General features: G+C 30.2%; 2 protein-coding genes across 2 annotated transcripts; both read right to left on the reverse strand.

Moving 5' to 3' along the window:
• Window positions 1-1,174: 1,174 nt before the first annotated feature.
• Window positions 1,175-3,893, reverse strand: LOC124831248 (uncharacterized). Its single transcript, XM_047305174.2, has 4 exons — window positions 3,586-3,893; window positions 2,865-3,121; window positions 1,926-2,377; window positions 1,175-1,597 (listed from the first exon to the last, which is right to left on the reverse strand). Exons 1-4 carry the CDS (start codon window positions 3,687-3,689, stop codon window positions 1,325-1,327), a joined length of 1,086 nt encoding a protein of 361 aa, XP_047161130.2. The 5' UTR covers window positions 3,690-3,893; the 3' UTR covers window positions 1,175-1,324.
• Window positions 3,894-12,205: 8,312 nt separating this feature from the next.
• On the reverse strand, window positions 12,206-15,338 carry LOC148201679 (uncharacterized). The gene is made up of 4 exons (XM_088110116.1): window positions 15,097-15,338; window positions 14,299-14,555; window positions 13,361-13,812; window positions 12,206-12,686 (listed from the first exon to the last, which is right to left on the reverse strand). The coding sequence occupies exons 1-4, from the start codon at window positions 15,204-15,206 to the stop codon at window positions 12,405-12,407; spliced, it is 1,101 nt and encodes a 366-aa protein (XP_087966242.1). The 5' UTR covers window positions 15,207-15,338; the 3' UTR covers window positions 12,206-12,404.
• Window positions 15,339-21,446: the final 6,108 nt, after the last annotated feature.

Below are 21,446 nucleotides of genomic sequence, written 5' to 3' on the forward strand. Positions count from 1 at the left end.
ATTTAATATAGTGCAATCTTGATCTTAAGGGTGGAGCAGAAGGTACTATTTTGATTTGAGACTGCATAAATCTTTTACGGAAGACAATTTTGTTCGAATCAGTAAGAACAGAAGGACAAAACTTGTTTTTATGTTTAGTATTTAACGTAACTACATAAGACTTGAATTTAACACCACTCATTAAGCTGAACATTTTTCATATTATTTTATCTATTCACTTAGCAGCCAAAATGCTCTCTAATGCAAGATTTTTTTTTTTTGTTCTCATTCAATTCCTTATATTTCGCTGCTGCCTGTTGTGAGCAATATTGTTTTGAAAGTAACATTTTCGTTCACATGGAAAGTGACTTCTTGATCGTACATGTAGATTGAAATGTGAAACAATCGATTGACCTTAGAACTCCAATGTCATTGCAGATCAAACTTTAAAAAGAAGGAAATAGTGTGAAAACAAACGAGCCAGCACTTTATTTTGGTACCAGATTTGCGGGCGAAACACCATCATATGAAATTCAAATCACATCCTCAAATGCATGGTCTATTTCTTTTCTAATCCTATATGTACCAACAACCATTATTAATCTATACAGCTATACTTATTCGAGGGAAATAGGTCATATGGATTAAACAATACTATTGTGTTCTGTCATGAAACAATAAAGCTTTGAGATCCATTAAGATCTCAGTATTTTAAAATGGCCTCACCTAAAGTTTTTCTTGTCTTATCTTCACCAACATGTCAAAGTTGGAATGCACTCTTAGAAGTGAACAGGGATACCTTTTTAAGTAGTTAGTGGATGATTACACAAAAATGATTAAAGAATCTAATTAAGTATCCTTGCTTTTGGTAGGATTTACTCGAACTGAAGATAAGTTTGCACATTGTACAGCAAGCATAACATGAGATTTTATGCAATACAAGTGGCTTGTATGTTATTTCACCAGGGTCTATTTTGAAGTTTGAATATGTGAATATAAATCTCGACTCCTACAAACTATCAAATTATTATATGTGATATAATTGTCAATTAATTTGGAATTGGAACTGTGTGAAAATATTATTTTTCATTTTCATGTAGTGTGTCAAACTTTCTGCAGACAAACCACCCGATCAATTTTATCAACCGTACATGTCAACGATACGATGGTTCTGAATCACAATTATATCTCATGATTCCAGGAAACACCATTTAAGCATAAAGATATTTCACGTACATATGTATTCTTTAAAGGAAAAACAAATTGAAAAACACCAATCTACAGCAAAAACTATGAAACGGACTGATTTTGTAATTTATGTACAAACCATGCACACAATTTAGCGTCAAGCTTTTACAATATCATAACTGAGTCCCATTTGTCTTCTTGTTCTACCAACAAACAAATCTCCAGACTTAATGAATCCTGGAATTCTTCCAGTGATTGTCCAGAATGGTAACTGTGCCACTGCTTCTTTCCTCCCAAGTGAAACTATTGCAATTGCTGAATGTGGCTTGTAAGTTTCCATCTTACATTCTCTTGCTCCGTGTATTATCACCTTCAGGTTGTTCACAACAACTTCAGCTTGCTGCTGTGCCAAAAACCCTTGCTTGATTTCCTGTTGTATGGATTTCCATTAAAAAACCTCTTATTAGGTGCCTTGTACGAAGATTAAAATGCCAATGATCCTATAGCATTTTAACCAATTTATATGGGACAAAACCAAAGAGACTTCTACATAACGATCTCCAGTAATACACATAAATTATCAGTAAGAAGAAACTAAATTCTGGCCAAAACTCAGGCAGTAAAGCATGACTTCTCAGTTTAGCTCAAGAGAACCAGCCAGAAGACAATGTTAAAAAGCAAGAGATTCAGGAACTTATTGATTTTTTAATAAAACTATATAATTGTGAAAAGCTGAATGAGTTATTAATAGCACTTACTGGAATATTTGTAATATCTCCTATTGCAAAAATGTTGCCCCGTCCATTGACTCTTAATTTTTCATCTACCTTGATCCTTCCCTGAGAATCCAAATCATTCTCCAACACAGTTTCCTTCAGCCATGCAGTAGAAAGTGGTTTTCCCATGCATAAAAAATGACAATCTGCTTCAATTGTCTCTCCTATTGAAGTTCGATATATCTTCTGTCCATCTGTGAATCCATTCAAGTTAACTCTTTGGTCTAGTTTCACCACAACATTCTTTGATTTCAACCATTTTAAAGCCTTATGCCCAGCTTTTGCCCCTATAAACTCCAGCAGCCTCGACCCTTTGTGTACTAGTATAACCTTCTTATCTGGAAAATCAACAGCTATCTCTCCGGCAAGTTCCACACCAGTGGGACCTCCTCCAATAATCAGAATGGAACGAGCAGATTTTATCTTTCGATTCTCTGCCAGAGAAAACGAACTTCATTACTCAAGTACTGACTAAGACAAATATTACATGGTTCAACAGATGAAGCTATTCTAGAAAAAAGAAATATTACTAAATGAGCAATGTCAATCCATGATTCAATAGACTAAAACACAATAATGTAAATAATGACCGATAGCTTTAAACAAGTTAATGGAGAACCACCGTCGGTTCGAGGATGGATAGGATCTTCCACTCCTATTGATTGGTATGAATTTTATTATATTACTTTCTAAGATTATATTACTAAACATATAAAAACCCAAGAATACATCAATGTGTACTTATGAGAGAGAAAAATGATTGAACGCTTGCTTGAAACAGAACATATAATATTTCTAAAATAAGAAAATGCAGAGAGCAATTGTAATATGTAGAACCTTGGAAATTTTAGAATTTTTTTATATGAAGTTGTGTCCTTTTGTAATTGGATCCATTATTATCGGATATAGTTTCAAACTCACCTTCATTGAACTGATTAAGTCTTTCACTCCTAGTTTTGGGGACAGAATCTGCACGACCAGTGGCAATAACAAGATAATCATAGCCAATTCGACGGCCATCTGCAGTCAACACTTCAGTTTCTGTAATATTGACGGCTTCGGACGTAACGATATCGGCATTGGTAAGGTAATCTCTGTGATTGATCAACGTTCTCTCTGCAAAAGATGGCTCAACCATTGACCTCAAATTTGCCCATGGAATCTCAAAATATTCCTTCCTGCAATCAATCACTCTGAATCAGGTGAAAAACCCAATGAAAAGTTGGCAGCAACAACAACCACCACCACCATATGCATGAAAAGTTAGAAACTTCAATATCAATGCAATGTATAGCTCATCACCACTTCAAACCCAACATATTTCCTATTGACAAACATCTCCAAAAGCACACTTCTAAACCTCAAAATTGAAACTTGGAAATTTGGGAGGTAACAAAAGGCGATAAATATTCCCGAAATTGACAAGGGTTGAAAATGGTCACTCAAAACCCTTCTTTTTACCAAAAGGAAGAGAACCAGAGCAGAGCAGAATCTAAAAATACACACCATAATCTTCAACCCACTAACCTCAGGGATTAAATGCAGAAAATGGGTGCCTCAATTAGCCAAATTCAAATAAAAAATATTTCTGCTTGAATTATTAATCAAGAAAAAAAAAAGTTGCGGAAAATATTTGAATTACGAATCAACGAGGGTGACACGGGCATGGAATTGAAGAGATCTAGCGACGACGGATCCTGCAACGCCACCTCCAAGAATCACCACTCTCTTCCTGTCTTTTTCCATTTCGATTATTTGCTTCGTTTCTTCGCCGATCGCAGTTTTCTACTCCTGTTGCTATCTGGCATTATATAATTAAAGGGAAGAAGTAAAAAAATAGTATCTAACAGTTTTCTTACAGGAGAATACCATCTAACACAGTTGTCTGCAAATTTGTAAGGTTAGATAGATAGGTTGGACTGGGGTCACGACAACTACGATTATGTTCTGCTTCTCTGTTTGGGGTAAAGAAAAAGATAAAGTGAGAAAAAAAAAAGATGGTTACTCTTCAAAATTTCATTCAATTTTTTTATAATTTTTGGATGCTTTGATTTGTGTTTACTCTTACGAAATGATTATTATAAAAATGGGAATCTATATACTATGTTTTTATTTTATTTTTGGAATTTATTTAAAACAGATTAGTTGAGTAAAAAATTGGTTTAAATAACCTTATCATTTTAAGGTATTTTTAGTTTATTTTTAAAATATTTATATTTAGTTTAAATTTTCTATAATTTAAAAGTAATATAACGCGTTTCAAATGAAAAATCAAACACGCTAAAAATACTTCATACTCCCTTCTACCTTTTTATTGCACCAAATTAAAAGCATGCTTAAGTTTCTTAAAACAATACTTTTAAGAAAAATCTTAAAATTAAAGTTATTTTTCTTCTTTAAATAGTAGAGAAAAAAAATTAATTTTATGTGTTTTATTAATGTTAAGGAAAACTTTAAGAAAAATATTTCAAATTACATCATCATTTAATTAAAACATATGAAATCAATATTCAGATTAAAATGACCAAATGTCAATAACATTCAAATTAAAAAATCAAATATTCGTAATGGATCACAAAATAAATTAAACAACCAAATAGATATAGATAGTATACATAATAAATCCAACAGACAATGCACAAATGAATACAAATTGTTTTTAAATTCAAAAGACATTATTTTCTAAAAAGAGCTTTCATTCACTCCTTTATTTTAATATTTGTTTTTATAACATTTTGTTGGTAATTTACTATTTTGGGGTATGCACTTGTAGAATCTTCAACAACATTACAATTCAAGTCAATACTTAATATATTGAATATCATCATCATTTGATCTATTTGAAAACTTAGCAATATATATATATATATATGGCCAAGTATCCTTCAACATTGAGATTTTTCTAGAACAAATTATTACAAAACACACCATGAATGTTGTTTATCGAGGATAAAATGTCACATGTCGAAAGTTGAATATTACTTATCAAAGATTAAGAGCTGCATGCCGAAAGTTGAGAATTATTCGACAAAGGTTATGTGTCACATGTTGAAGGCCGAGTGTTTCTTGCCAAAGAATAAGCATATCTATCCTTGTCGAAGAATAAGCATTATCTATTGAAGATGGTAGGCTTCTTACTAAAGATTATGTGTCACTCGCCATAATTGAGTGTTGTCTACTAGTAATTGTTGCTTGTTGAGGGTTGCATGCCTTCTATCATTAATGTGTGTTGCCTGCTAAAGATAATAATGAACTACTTACTAAACGGCCTAGTCGAGTACGTATAGACCTACCACATCTAATGGTGTACCACCTGCTGTGTAACTTAGCAAAATCTAATTAACCATAACTCATTCAAAATAAATGGTTCATTGGGTCATTGAGCCCACACTCAGACCATTTAGATAAAGATCTATAAGTATTAAATTATGTTTTACAAAATATCGCTTCACAAGTTTATGAAGTTAAAGTTTCTTTACAAAATACCTCTTTGATTTTATAAGAAAACTTTGACTTTCCAAAAGTGAATAATAATAACAAAATATTGATTATAATCACTTGAGAAGAACAAATAAACATTAGTATGATAATATAATATGAAAGTTAAACAAAAAGTATAAAAAGAACAAAATGAAATAATATTGATGTTATCCATCAATCTTGAATGAAATAACACTCAACTTTGTTTTTTTTTTTTTCATTTTTATCAATACCGAGTGAAAGAACATTCAACTTTGTTTTTATTTTTTTTAATGTCTTTTTGAAGTCTAACTCTAGTAAGCTCTCTAATAACATTTATATTAACAAATAAATATAAGAACATTAAAATGTAGACCTTCAAATAAATAAATAAATATCAACATTAAAATGTAGACTTCAAGCTCAAGTATGTACTTTTTCATCTAAAAGAAGTAACATATCTACTAAATAGCCATTGTCAAATCTAGAAAGGGATGAATTTTGACAAAGGAATGAATTTTGGGTTAGCCTTTAGAACTAATTCACTATTATCTAAAAAAACTTTTGTTCCAAATTGAAAGTTAATACTATATGATGATTATAGTTCTATAAAAAAAAACTTTTGTTCCGAATTGAAAGTTAATACTAAAACACTGAATACAGTAAACTTTGTCTTTCAAAACGTGAGATTGAAATTTGTAAATTAATGTCTTCATAATTATGGCAGGAATGATATAATTCTGCATTCATATTTTCCATTTTAAATATCAAAAGTACTAAGTCAAGTCATATAGAAAATTCTAACATATTAATATTAATGATGAATTTATATTAATTATGAATGAAGTATATTGTCTATTGAAACACCATAATCTCAATACCCTTACCATTATGTTCTAGTTTTCCTTCTCTAAATTGATTTCATTCAACGAATGAAATGGCTTTTGTATGTTCATCTCTGTATATTCAAAATGTTATGCAAACATCAAATACACTAAATAAAGAAATAGACTCAAAAAAACCAAGTCGTGAACCCAAAAACACAATTTATAAAGCATGTAAAATAAAGAATGTAATCCTGTAAGCATATAAGGCTCCAAAAGGTATATATAAAAACATATAAATCAATGTAAAATATTTTTGAAATTTAAATTCAAAATCCTTAATTGTAGCTGTCAAAATTCAAAATCTCTAATCCTAATTGTGACAGAACACATTGCTTCAAGTATTCCAAAGCAGAGATTACCAAAATTGAGTAAGAAAAAAGGTTTTGAAATCTTGAAGGACTATGGTTGCAGCCTTTTTGCAGTGAACAATGAATGTAATCCTGGAAGGTAAAAGTAAAAAACAAAAACACGAAAAGTTTGAAATGGAAATAGGTTTTTGTAATGAATCTAAAAGAGTTAGAAAAGGAATACAAACATAGAAAAGGAAAATGTCGATGAAAGCAAAAGACAACATCATTTCTACAATGGTGTATGTGAAATAGTTGAAAGCAGAGAAGAGACAAAGAACAACATAAAATGGTTATCGTGACCAAAATCGGAGAGAGAATAATAACAAATATAAGAAGCATGCAATGCAATTTGAAAACCTAGCTCCAGAAGATGGTGAAGATGTTGAAGGCGTAGAATAATAGAAAATATATTTTTAATTGATAACTTTTTTACTACGTATACATGGTAATTTGTTATTGACCATTTTAAATATTTTTTTAAAAATAAATTTAAACAGATTAATAAAATAGTAACATGTGACCTTATTGTAAAAATTATAAAAAGTTACATGAGAGAAAATGTTGAATTTGAAATCGATCGTATATGTATGTAGTGGTCTTGAATAAAGAAAGTGATGTCTAAAAAACCAATTTAAGGTGACGTGGCAGTTAATGGAAAAGCCACTTGTTGAATGGTGGAGATGCCACGTATTGACGGTAAAGCATTCTACACCTTCTGTATTTATTCCAGATTACCATCAGGTCCGACCTAACCCACCACGGGTTGGTCACTTAGTGAGTCAACACAATCCGACTCATATATTAGCGAGTTAGAAAAATTCGGCTCGACCCACTATGCATTAGTGGGTAAATGGGTTGGCTCACTAACTCACTTAATTACAATTTTTTTTAAATAAAAAAATTACAAACTTTCTATAGTAAAAATTTAAACAAATTTCACTCCCAACATATGGATGTTTAATTAATTTTGAAAATAAAGAACTTAAATAACTTTTTCAAGCAAAGACAAACTAATAACTAGTTTTTTATAAAATTAAAATTAAATTTTAATAAAATACAATTATGTAGGTGGGTTGGTGGGCCAACTCGACCCACCACGGGTTCAACCCGCATGAGCCGGGTTGAAATCTGACTCACATAAAAAAAATTCAATTTTTTCTAACCAACCCGGCTCAAACCCGTAGTGGGCCAGATTAGCTCACGGGTTGACCCATTTTGACAGCTCTATTTTCAGATTTAGTTTAAATGTTTATGTTTTTTTTCAATAACTTAAAAATGCTATTTGTGTTTCCTAAATGTGTATAATTCATAGATTACTAACTATTTTTGTTCGTATCTTCGGCATAGTGATTCGTCTATGAATTTATTAAAGCAAAATCTTAATAATAAAACTTACATATAAATATTGCATTAACAATTTTTTTTTAATATTTTAGACTCTTTAAAAGAATGATGAAAAAAAAAAACTAGTTTAGGGATTAAGAGTGAAGTGAAATAAAAAAAAATATGACTAACTTAAAAGTTAAAACATAATGAAATTTTTTATGGGCTATGAAATAGACTAATGCTACTAAGTCTGTCTTGTACTTCTTTAGATGAATTGGTAAACTAACCCACATGATATCACCTTCCGAACAACGACTATCATTAATTTATAATATTTATACATATATATATATATATATAAAATTAAATAAAAATAAATTTAAAATATGAAAAATAAAAAAAAAATTAGAAACAAACTAAAAAGCACAAAATAAAAAAGTAAATTAAATCAAATGCAATGAACATATGAAAAAACTAAAAATATGACATGTAAAACCCCAGAAAATGGTGTCTTTAGAAGTGGTGGTAGTCTAAAATTAGTGAGACTCGATTATTTTAATATTCAACAGTTTTATTATAAATAGTTTTATTATAAACGAGTTTCGTTATTTTAAAACGTATCATCTCTCTAGAAACCACTTTTCTAGAGTTCTCTATCTTTTCTCTAAGAGTTCTAACTCCTGAGTCATTTATTTGACGATCAGGACTTAATCGACCACAGCAACGAGATCTATGTTTCTACCCGATCAGTTTCTTCAATAGAGCAAGTAAGTTTCGACTCCTTTTTTCCCTTTTCGTTCCTAAATCTGTTTTAGAGTAATATTGTTCTGTTGCATGTGTAATCATGCATCTCCTACATGTTCTTGATTCATTTAGAGTTCTAAGAACTCTGTCCGTTTCCAATTTGGTGTTTTATAGGTTCATCTATGTATTCCTTGCAGTTCAAGTAATCGGCGGAGCGTTTTTAGAGTTTGACAGTTAGTTTAGAGGTAAGGGAAGCTAGTAAACTCTTTAATTTTATAACTCCTGGAGTATGTTGTGCATAAGTTAAATATTGAATTGTTTGAGCTGGAATATTGTTTTATGGTATAAGAGTATGATAAAATTTGATGGTTTTTAAGTGATAAATCATGAACTGATATTTTGAATTGTATTGGGTGAGAATTTGATTTGTTTTGGTAATATGAAATGTGAGGATTCTATGATAATGTATGTGATAATGTTGACTGTCTATGAATAGAGTTATCTTGGGATGTTTAAGTTCATTTTGAGGAAATGGAGTAGTGAAAATGAGAATTAGGGATTACAGGCTCAAATGGTCAGTTGTAACAGTTTAGTCAAGTCATTTGTGACTTGTGAGAACTACTTAGTTGATCAAAAATGTGAAAAAAGGGGTAGAATGGGATTTGGGTCTATAAGTTGGTGTCTTGGAGGTTTTGAAGTAGAACAGGGTTAGAAAACTCTTTAAATTGATGTTAGTAAGGTTTAGGAACAATTGTTCAAGTCTAATTAGGTGTATAATACAATTTAGGAGGGTTAGAAATTCAGAAAAATAGTTGGAATTGGTAATTTGGAGTAGGTTGCATAATTCTGCAGATTTGGTGTTGTAGATTATGTAGACTCGTTGAGCGAGTGTATTCGCTCAGCGAGTAGTGGTAGAGGTGGATTTTCTGTCAGAGAACTTTCGCTTAGCGAATGGTATGCGCTAAGCGAATTGTTGAGGTTTGGGAGCACTGTCAGTTTTATTCGAATTGTTGAGGGTATGCGCTTAGCGACTGGTCCAGGTTTTAGTTTACTTTTTTCTTATTTGTTCTTGTTTGATTTAAATGATGTGGTGAATTACTTGGGACTGTGTATGAGTATGTAATGGATTTTATAATTATCAAAGACTTGAGTTGTGATTCAAATGGAAGTAAAGTATAATTTCAAAGTGGTTTAGTAAGTTTCAAAGTGGAATCTCTTGGTGAGATCCAAGTGTGTTTAGAATAAATGCAAGAGCTTAGTCTTGGGGGTTATCCTGAAACTCCAATGGTATTTCATTCTCAAGTAGAGAGGATTGATCCATGTCGTGAGGAGTAGCAGGAGGTCTTAGTCTTGGGGGCTTCTAGTATGCCTTAAGGTCCGAAACAGACTAACCTCGTGAGTGTGGTAGGGCGAAACTTATTAGCAATGGCTTTGTGAAGCAATAGAGGCCACCATGAGTGCACAATCCGCCATAGCTCGACAATCATTCTAAGTTCGGACAGTAAGTCTAAGTCATAATATATTTATGATGTTTGAAGTCAATTATATCATATGCATGAATTAAGTTGTGATTGTATGTTTTATTAATGTATGAATCTTTTATATCTAGCTTACCCTTGTTTTTCTGTTGTCTATGTTGTTTCTCTTTTGCGATGATCACCTAATGGTGTGAGCTTAGGAACTCATATTTTCAGTTGTTCCAACTAGAGGTGAGGGAGTAGCAGATAGATCTACAAAAGTAGATCTCTTCTTTGAAGGAGGTTTGTTTTACCTAGTTGTTCTTTTAGCATCTATGTAATGTTTCATTTTAGTAGTTTTATACTATTAAAATGAGATATTACATGATAAAAGGATAAACATTAAAAAAAATCTAAAAAATATATTTAGATTTTCTATTAACAGTTTACACCAAATATTTATAATTATATATTTTAAAATGTTAATTATATCAGTATTAATATGTAAAAAAATGTCGATACATATAAATTTAAAATTAAATATACAAAAATTTCAATTTTACATAGGTAAAATATACGAACATAAATATTTAATAATGAGATATAAACAAAATATTTAAAATTTCATTAACTATTGATTTTTTATTATGTTAACAAATGACTCAAATACTAAAGAGACCGAGATATCAACGCGTAATAAATAAATAAATAAAGTATTTAAGAATTAATCATAATTGATAATTAAATATAGGGTTAAATATGTTTTTAGTCCCTAAACTATTGACCGTTTCTGGTTTTCGTCCCTCTTCCAAAGTAAGGTACAATTTAGTCCTCAATCTTTAAAAAACGTTCGTTTTAGTCGAAAAAACGAACGTTTTGAGGACTAAAACGAGGACTAAAAACAAAATTTTGAGGACTAAAACAAACGTTTTTCTAAAGAATGAGGACCAAATTGTACCTTACTTTGGAAGAGGGACGAAAACCAGAAACGGCCAATAGTTTAGGGACTAAAAACATATTTAACCCTTAAATATACGAAAGGAAAGTTGCGAATTTGTTTAAAAGAGAATATACTGGTTCATCTTAATTTGAAAGTTAAAACTGATTTCAATTGATTGTTGTGACTACAGTACTGAGCGTATCAAATTTAAAACTGGGCTTACCTCTTTTTTTAATAAATTAATGATTTATTATATTTTTGGTATTTTAATTCTGCGTAGACAATTTTGGTCTCTGTAATTTTAGTTTTTATATATGTTTTTGCAGGAAATGTAGGAAAAGTACACTTTTATTAGAATTGCAGAAAAAGTTTCCTACATTTATTCATAAATAATTTCATATTATATATTATTATGTACGGCGTGTATGACACTTTTCTGCGAGAATAGATATTAAACAATTAACTAAGAGCGGTATACATACAGACTTTTTACCATAAATAATCTATAAATAATTTAATTTACAATTTTTTTAATATTATCTACGGATTTTTGCAATTCCTGATAACAATTTTTCTTGATGTCAGTTGACTTTTCTTCGATTGACATTTTAGTCATGCATTTTTAATGGTTTACTTTTAATTTACACATTAAGAAAAGTAATTAAAACTACGACAACTTTTGATATATTCTAAATTAAAAAATTATATCATAATAATTATACATTTTCTTAAACATTTTGTCACTCTTCAACACTGTAATGCCAACTAGTTTTTTTGAAAAATAATTTTTAAGTAAAGAATAACTTGAACTTTTCAATACTGTTTACAGCTTGTTTTCTTATGTAAATACGCATAATATTTCTTTTAATTAATAATATTCATTTCGAATTTCTTTTACGTAAAGATAAACACTGTTTTTCCAACATAAACATGCCACAAGGTTTTATTTTATATTAATTTTAAGTCAAACTTATACATTATACAGCAATACACTTCTGAGAGTATAAGTTTTTCAATTTTCACATGCCTTAATCTCTCTTTCTTCTGAAATGTAAAACATTGATTCATCTTCACACAGATGTTGTTGACTCTGAGAATATAGTGCAGAAAAAATGAGAAGGGTTAAGGTAGTATGGAACACCATATCAGAAGATTTGATTCTCTAGTAAGCTCACTCTATTTCTTTATATTATATGTACGAACAAACATCATAGTACCAAAATACATCAGTATAACATGTAAAGTATGAAACAATGTTTGGTTTTGTAGTTTGTGTACACATAATGCATTACATGGACTCAAGCATGCACAGTATGAGAATCCAGTCCCATTTGTCTCCTTGTTCTACCAACAAATAAATCTCCAGATTTGATGTACCCAGGAACTCTTCCAATGACTGTCATTAATGGTAGTTGTGCCACAGCATCTTTCCTCCCAAGTGAAACGATTGCCATTGGCATCTGTGGCTTGTAATTTTCCATCCTACATTGACCACAATCTCTTCCTCCATCTATCATCACCTTCAAGTTCTTCACAACCACTTCTGCATGCTGTTGTGCTGCAAATCCTTGCTTGATTTCCTGTTGTATACATTTCCATTACAAACTTAATTCCTATCAGATGGCTTGTCAAGAGCCTGATTTATGCAATTACATAAAACTATAGGAAATCATGCATTAAAAGTAACTTTAGGCCTTGAATTCAAGGATTTAGGACACTTCTCTTCAAGAAAATCACCTAAAGAACAACAATGAAACTCGTGGATAGGCAGTGAATTGTAGTACAATGATGTAATGAAGAGTTCAGATTCTCTATTGAATTTTTTGTTATTGTCCTCTGCGGAGCATTAAAAATACACTGATGGTGCTATATTAAAAATTTTTTTAATATATTTTAAAACATCAAAATCAGTATCCATCAGACATAATAGAAGAATAACACAAAAAATGCAGCAGAGAATCCAAATTCTGCAATGAAACAGATTCCTCTAATAGAATTGGAGAAATACTAGTTCATGAGCATACAAGCAATATACTCATTCATTTTTGCATAGTTATTTATTTTCATTACTAGTTAGGATAAACTAAATTGGCCAAACCCAGGAAACAAAACATGAACTTTTTTTCTAGTGAAAAAAAAAATCTGAAAATCATGTGAGCAGCAAAAGACTAGGTAACTTATTTTGTTACAGAGTAAGTTATACATACGAAATTATGTGATTGTGAAAAAGCTTATACTTATAGCAAGTACTTACTGGAATATCTGTAATGTCTCCAATTGCAAAAATGTTTCTCCTACCAATGACTCTCAACTTTTCATCTACCTTAATCCTTCCTTCCTCATCCATGTCATGCTTCAACATAGTTTCCTCAAGCCATGCTGATGCAAGTGGTTTCCCTAAACATAAGAAATAACAATCTGCTTCAAAGGTCTCTCCGTTTGAAGTTCGATATGTCTTGTTTTCGTATGATAATTCCTTCAAGTCAATTGATTGCTCTAGTTTCACCACTATATTTCTTGATTCCAACCATTTTAGAGTCTTATCCGCAGCTTTTGTCCCTACGAAATCCAGTAGCCTAGGTCCTTTGTGCACTATCGTAATCTTCTTATGTGGATAATCTACAGCTATCTCTGCAGCAAGTTCCACACCAGTAGGACCTCCTCCAACAATCATGATGGAACGAGAAGATCTTATCCTTTCGTTGTCTGCCAGAGAAAAGGAACTTCATAACTCAAATATACTGACTACAATAATTCATTACACTATTAACTGAAACTATTCGACAAAACAGAATAAATTCACAAGAACATTATGGCCAAATGAGCAATAAGAAACAATATAATCCCTGATAGCATGAAACAACTCCTTTGATGAAGATAATAAGCAACAACATAGTCAGCATTTAGTCTGTTATTATGTGTTCTGTGCTTCTGCTATTTCTTCCGGTTGATCCAGAACTTCCTGATCCTTCGTTTTGTTTCTCTTAATGAGCATTATAATGCTTCGTTTTCATGTCATGTAATAACCTGCTCTCCTCTCAGATTATTCCAATACCAGCAACACTAAAATCTCATTTTTATTACACGTGTAGGATCAACTAGTTCTAAATAAGTTAGAGAGTAAATTCATAGTATGTTTTCTAGGTATTTTGAACTGATTATCATAGATAGATGTTCAAAGTTCAAACTCACGTTCTACGAACTGATGAAGTCTGTCCCTCCTAATTTTGGGGACGTCATCTGCATGGCCAGTGGCAATAACAAGATAGTCAAAGGCAATTTTATGGCCATCGGCGGTGATCACATCAGTTTCTGTAACATTGACGGCACTGGACGTAATGATATTGCCATGGACAAGGTAATCTCTATGATTGATCACAGATCTCTCTGCAAAAGAAGGCTCAACCATTGATCTCAAACTTGCCCATGTAATCTCAAAATATTCCTTCCTGCATTCAATCACATTCAATCAGAAAAAAGAAAACATACATTGACGAGTTGAACAACAACAGCCGTGCGCATGAAAATTAAACACTTAAAATGCCAATGCAGTGTTTGGGGGAAAATGACAAACACAATTTCATCAACAAAATTGAAACTTGAAAATTTGGGAAGTTTCAAAATGCTATAAAGATTAAACACTTGAAATGCCAATGCAGTGTTTGAGGGAAAATGACAAACACATTAAAAAACACAATTTTGATGAACAAAATTGAAAATTGAAAATTTGGGAAGTTTCAAAATGCTACAAAAATTTCAAAAATTGACAAGGGTATAAAATGCCCCTTTTGAATTACAGACATTCTCTTGACCAACTCACGTAGAGGGAGAGAACCAAAGCAAAAGAAAACAGCCCATTAACATTATGGATTAACACAAAAAAAATTTGGTGTCTCAACTAGCTAATTTGGAATTAAAAAATTAATTTGAATAATTAAACATAATCATTGAAGAGGGAAAAGAAACTGTAGCAGAAAATGTTTTAGTTACGGATCAATGAGGGTAACATGGGCAGTGAATTGGAGAGATTTAGCGACGAGAGAACCCGCAATACCCCCTCCTACGACCACCACTCTCTTCTTCCCACCATGATTTTCCATTTCAATTCCTTGCTTCTGTTCTTCGCATGTCACTTTTTATGTTTCATGGTACTATTTGTTTTCAAAACCCATTAATAAACAAACAGGTAATTAAGTAAACAAATAGTATCTAACATAGTTTGGTGACATGACAATTCCAGAGAAGCTCCTTTTGGGAAAATAAAGCAAAGTTGATTTAAATTTTGCTGTTTTTATGCTTCTATTTAAATCATAATTTTAGGATGCTTTGAGCTGTTTCGAATAACGTTATCATTTTAAGGTATTTTTAGTTTAGTTTTCTATTTTGGTATTTGTGATTATAAAATTATGATATTTTTTTCTTTTGTTTTTAAGAGTATAAACAATTATATAAAAATAGACTAATGTTGTTTAATTGTTATTGATTTAATTTTTAGTCATTTAGTAAATTATTTCTTGGGGTGAGGATAGTTAATTGCTTATTATTAAACACGATTGATATATTTAAAATAAACTAGTGATTAATTCATTATTTAAATTTTTAGTTTAGTATGAATTAATATATTTGGGATATATAATTTTGCTAATAGTTAGAGGTTTGGTCCTAGATTTATGTTAAAAAGTATACAATAAAAAAGGTTATTCTCTTGGATAGATACTTAAAGTTTATTAGTGTTTACATTGGCATATACCACAATAAATTATTTATATTCAAGTTTTTGGTTGCTATAAAAACTGAGTACATGATATATAGTTAAGGAAGTTATTTCGATTCAAATGTTAATAGAGGAACTCAAACAATGTGTATGATATTGAGTATCTTGCATATTGAAAAGAATATTTTCTTTCATTCCATGAAAAAACGTATACTTGTTCGAGAGGTAGTTGAAGAAATAAGGTTGTGGAAACATAAAATATTCACATAAAAAAAACACATAAAAAAAACACATAAAAAAAACACATAAAAAAACTAACAATGTTATAATAAATGCTTAAATACTTACTTCGTCTTCGATGAATTTTTGTTTAGTATTCGGTTTTAAAAATGAAGACATTGGGTTCCTATGTTATGAAAAATGTATGAATAAGGTCCACAAAGAAAGAACAAGTTCAACAAATCATCAAAAGAAAAAGCCGAACAAGAAAAGCTGGACAGCAGAAGAGAGAAGAGAAAAAATATGGCCACATCAGCATTGACTTAACGTCATTACTATCAACTTAACGGACATGACCTTATTCATATATTTTTCATAACATAGAAACCAATGTTTTCATTTTTAAAACTGGATACTAAACAGAAATTCATCTCAGGACGAATTAAGCATTTAAGTTTATAATAAAATCATTGAGCATTAATCATTTATATCATGCTGATCTTAAAAAAAGGCCAATAACAAGGGGCAAATAATAGTTTGAAGATTTAGTTATTTTAATTAAAACTATCCATGTGATCCGTTTTTTTTCTTCTTATCATCGAAAATCTAATATGCCATTGAAATGAGATGAAATTTTTTATTTTGTACATTAAAATGGACTGAAAATAAAAAATAATAAAAATAAAAGTTAATTTGAAAATTTTCAAGAAAAATGAAAATGGCGAAAAATTAAGCATTAAAAAAAGTACATCTTAAAATGACAGGTATGTCACATGAAAGAAATGCGAGAAGCCGAAAGCGAAATAAATAATGATTATTATTTGTACATCACACTGTGCAGAGGAGGCTATAATAGCTCATATACAGGACACAAACTTACCTAGATAAATATTACATTATTATTATTATTATTATTATTATTATTATTATTATTATTATTATTATTATTATTATTATTGACATACCTCAGAATCAGATAGTAATATACTAATTAAATTGTTTTTTTCTGTATTCAGAGAGATTTAATTATACTATTGGTGATTATATATATATATATATATATATATATATATATATATATATATATAGAGAGAGAGAGAGAGAGAGAGAGAGAGAGAGAGAGTAAATGTATGATATAGTTTGATAAAGAGCATAAATGCTAACATGTGCATGTGCCAGCTTGTTCTGTATAGTTTTTCAACTAAAACTTTCATATTATTCTTGCCCTCTCACGTGCTTTTATTTATTTATTTTTGGCTTCTCTTCAGAACTGTATCCATCAATTTGTTTAACAGTTGCTATAGATCATGAGATCAATAATGGTACCAAACAAGCCCTCCTAAAATAATCACAACAAAAAGCACCCATCTTTTGCTTCCTCTTCACTTGCCTTAAGCCTGTCAAAGTAGCCATTTTCAAAGTTAAATCAAAGGGATTTTGTTTTTTCAGGAAATGGTTTTCTTAAAAACCAGTTTTAAGACTACCAATTATGATTAAAAAGATTGTGGAAATTCATCTTTCTTGATAAGATATCATTTTTAAATCGGTTTTTATTGCTTCAAAATTAATAACAAGTTTTAGCTATATATAGAAATAGATTTCGTGAACGAGTGTAATAAAGTATATTAATTTGGTAAAACTTAAGTTAAGTTTTTTTCCTAACCAAGTGTTTTTTTATTGATATTCATAAAAATGAATTTGTTGTAGTTATATATATGAATTGTTTTGTGACGTAAACTGAGTAAATTAAATTACAATAGTTATTGTTATACTTGTAATTAGAAAGAGTTATTTCTCATTATTAATTATATAATTTTAATCTAATAATAAATATTCAATCTAATAACTAGTATCTACCAATGAATAAGTTATATATGTATAAAATATTGTTGTCTTAATCAATTCTGAATTAGTTGTATATACTTACGGGTTATCTTAGACTCATTTTTAACTTATTTTTTGCATGATGTTGAATAGGTTTAATTAAACTTCAACTATTTAATAAGTTTGGACATTTTTAATTAAGTTCTTATTATTTTTTTTACTAAGTACTCAATTTTCTATATTTTTTAACCGAGTTATTGAGTTTTTGTTATTTAATTATTCTATTAAATGGATGACATAATTGTTATTTTACTCCTCATTTTGCTTATTTATCTTCACATATTAGTAAAATATGCAATATTTATGGTTAATATAAAATTATATTATTGTTAATATTAATTACGACTTTTATTACTCTTACTGAAAATATCTGGAATAATAATATTATCATATTTTTCAATAATTAAGAGATTGTCCTTGTCTCCATTATTGATGAGAGCGATCTTGTCACAACACATGTTTTCAATCAAAACAATAAAAATCACTCATCATTTTATATTAATATTAACATTATTTTATATTAATCACAAAATAATAATCATATTACTCAATTAACGAAAATATTAACACAAAAAAATTCAATTAATAATTAAAAAAATTTAACGTACTCAATAAACTAAAAAAATTAATAAAAACTTAATTAAAAATATTCAAAATTTATCGTAAATCTAAAACCTATTGAATCGGACTAATATTTATTAAAAATATCTTAAGAACATTGATTAATAAGATGTTTTATGTTCATTAATCATTATTATTTATTGGAATACTATTTGGGTAACTTTAGTAGAAACTCTTGGTTACATATATTTCCATCTACCAATTCTTCATAAATCATGATTTTTTCATCATGAATAATTTTATCTCTTCATTATCATATAATATTGTAAAACTTCTCATTTACTAATGATAATTCAATAAAGTTTATAAAGAGTTTCTGCCAAACAACACCAAATATAGCATTAAATTAGAAACCCAAGAGTAATCATTCCCCAGAAGAAAAAAGAACACATTTCTTTTTTTTCACGTGAAGGAATCTGTATTTTAACCTAAAAGTTAAAGAGAAAAAACCAAACATAATACTACTAAATCTGAAAAGTGAGTACATTTGATTCTAAAAACTATCAGATTCCAGTTTCTTCATATATATTTTTTGATAAATATAGTAAAATGGAGGAAGAACACTAATATACTCCAATGGTCCATGTAGATAGTATGAGTAAATTTGATGAAGATAATGGGAGGGAGAGGACCCCTCATCCCTATTATTTCTCAGCTGTTTTAGTCTTTTCTTTCTAGTTTCATATGACGATAACGTGCATGTGATAGTGAGTCCAAGAGAATATAATAACTATCACGTGAAATTACCAAAATTTAGATATAATATATAAATATATATTTGAAGTGTGTAATAATGAAAAAGTTTAAAAAATATTATTAAATTATATTTTTATATCTTTAATATATTTTTATATCTTTAATATATTTATTAGATCAATTTTATCTGAGAATAAAATGGTGAAAGTGGGCACAGTGAGAGAAGGCACTGAAACCATGACATTCTCTAATATCAGCTCTGTTTGTTTCTCTTTGACAGTAATTGAGTGTTCCTATGGCACTATCATACTCTAATCATTGTTTAATATGATTGTCAACTCGTTGGGTTCTGTGCAAATGGTGGGTCCAACGTGTTCATCCCTCGTTAACTCATTTTCTGTATCGTCTCTTTCCTCACAAAAGCACTATGTGCATCTCCCCTAAATCATCTCCCCCAAATCACTCCAAACGAACACAGCCTCAGTCTTTTCTTTTCTCTCTCGATAACAGAATCTCCATAATACATTAGTTTTTGCATGTTTTTTGTTTTTAAATATTTTAATAAAAAATTTAACAATATTTTATTATAGGTTAAATTCCTTGTCTCAATTTTCGTAGGTTTTTCTTAGTTCAATTTCTGTTTTATTAGAATCTCCAATTTAGTTTTAAAAAGTGCTAATTTAAGTTAATTAGATCCTGTCGTTAAATTGTGTTAACAAAATTAAATTTTTGATAAGCTGAGATGTTAACGTGGCATGTTTTTTTAAACGTTTCATGTTGAAACCTGTATACGTAGCATTTTTTAAAAGATTAGATTTTATTAATAGGGTTTCTGAAATGGGATTTAATAATAGAATTTTCGGTAAATCGATTTTGCCATCGTCGGTGCTTCTTCTTCCAGTGAATCACCACTTCCAACGGCTCCTCCACGCGCCAATCACATCGCGGCCTGGTGGGATCTAGTGAAGACCCTCACTCTCAAGGATGTGATCTGGTGCGGCCAGGCGCAGATAATGGGTCTGGTACTCCAGATTAAATGGAAGGGTCCCAAACTCTCGTTTAGCTGGTTGTGTAGAAACGCCATAGCCAAGAACCTCACCAGAGAGGTGCAACCTCAACCTGACGACGTCGTTTTCTGGGACGAGGAGTTTCACATGCTCTGCACCCTCTCTGCCTACAAAGACAATGCCTTTCACTCCTGGAAATCACTTTCTCTCTCTTCAATGTTTGTCTCTCTTTCTCTCCCTCCCTCTCTATTTCGTGTTTTTTTCTCTGCTGCAATTTTAGAATTTTAGATTAATTTTGTTTTGGGTTTTTTTTTCATATCTCGTAAAATGATTTTTTATTTTATTTTAAAGAAGTGATTTTGGGGGTTGATTGGAAAATGGGTGTTTTTCTTTTTTCTTTTCTTGTTTTTGGAGGTTGATTGATCGATGCTGTGCTATTTTTCCAGTTCTTTCATTTTCAAGAATCGTCTCTGATAGTTCTTTTAGATTGACAAAAGCAAATGAAGGACCGATTTCAATGTCTCTTCTTTCTTCAACAACACCATAATGATGACATACCAATACTATCGAAAGCAACATGCATAGCAACAACAACACACAACTAAAAGCAAAAAATGTTTTAATTTCGAAAGGGTCGATAGACATTGTTGATAAGCAAAACTAAACAGTAGAGAACACACTTCAAAATTAATCAAGGAAGATAATAATAACCATAGTTAGATTTTGGAAAATGACGAGAAACGGTTCACTTCCTCTTCCAAAATGGTTCACCAAATGGCGAGAAATGTCGAACCGTGCATCTACCACTAGCGCTCCAACCACCATTTCCACTCTTCTTTCCCATTGCTTCCTTCTTCTCTTTCTGTTGTCTCTCTCTCTCTGTTGTCTCTCAAGCTGAGAAGAAGATTTCTATGTAGGATTTCTGGGTGCTGTTGTAATGAAGGATGATTTTTTTTAAATTTTTTTAATCAAACATTTTTCACGTTAAACTTAGGAACTTACACGTAACATCCTGCCACGTTTAAAAAACATGTCACGTCAACGTCCCAAATAGTTTGTCCCTCATGATGAATTTTATCAATTTATTTGTATCCAATGACTGTCTTCAGAAAAAAAAATTGTGACTTATATAATAAATATTATTTTTTTCTATAACAACTTTTGAAATAAAAAATGTATTATTAATTTTTTTTGAAGTA

This window comes from Vigna umbellata, chromosome 3, assembly GCF_029865625.1.
Source record: "Vigna umbellata cultivar VRB3 chromosome 3, Vumbellata_1.0, whole genome shotgun sequence".
Taxonomy (NCBI): Eukaryota; Viridiplantae; Streptophyta; class Magnoliopsida; order Fabales; family Fabaceae; genus Vigna; species Vigna umbellata.

Coding starts and splice junctions, on each gene's coding strand:
- LOC148201679 (XM_088110116.1), bottom strand. CDS start 15,206: ATGGAAAATCATGGTGGGAAGAAGAGAGTGGTGGTCGTAGGAGGGGGT. Junction 13,813..14,298: donor ACTTCATCAGTTCGTAGAAC/GTGAGTTTGAAC, acceptor TTTCTCTGGCAG/ACAACGAAAGGATAAGATCT. Junction 12,687..13,360: donor GAGACATTACAGATATTCCA/GTAAGTACTTGC, acceptor TGTATACAACAG/GAAATCAAGCAAGGATTTGC.
- LOC124831248 (XM_047305174.2), bottom strand. CDS start 3,689: ATGGAAAAAGACAGGAAGAGAGTGGTGATTCTTGGAGGTGGCGTTGCA. Junction 3,122..3,585: donor CGTGTCACCCTCGTTGATTC/GTAATTCAAATA, acceptor GATTGATTGCAG/GAAGGAATATTTTGAGATTC. Junction 1,598..1,925: donor GAGATATTACAAATATTCCA/GTAAGTGCTATT, acceptor TCCATACAACAG/GAAATCAAGCAAGGGTTTTT.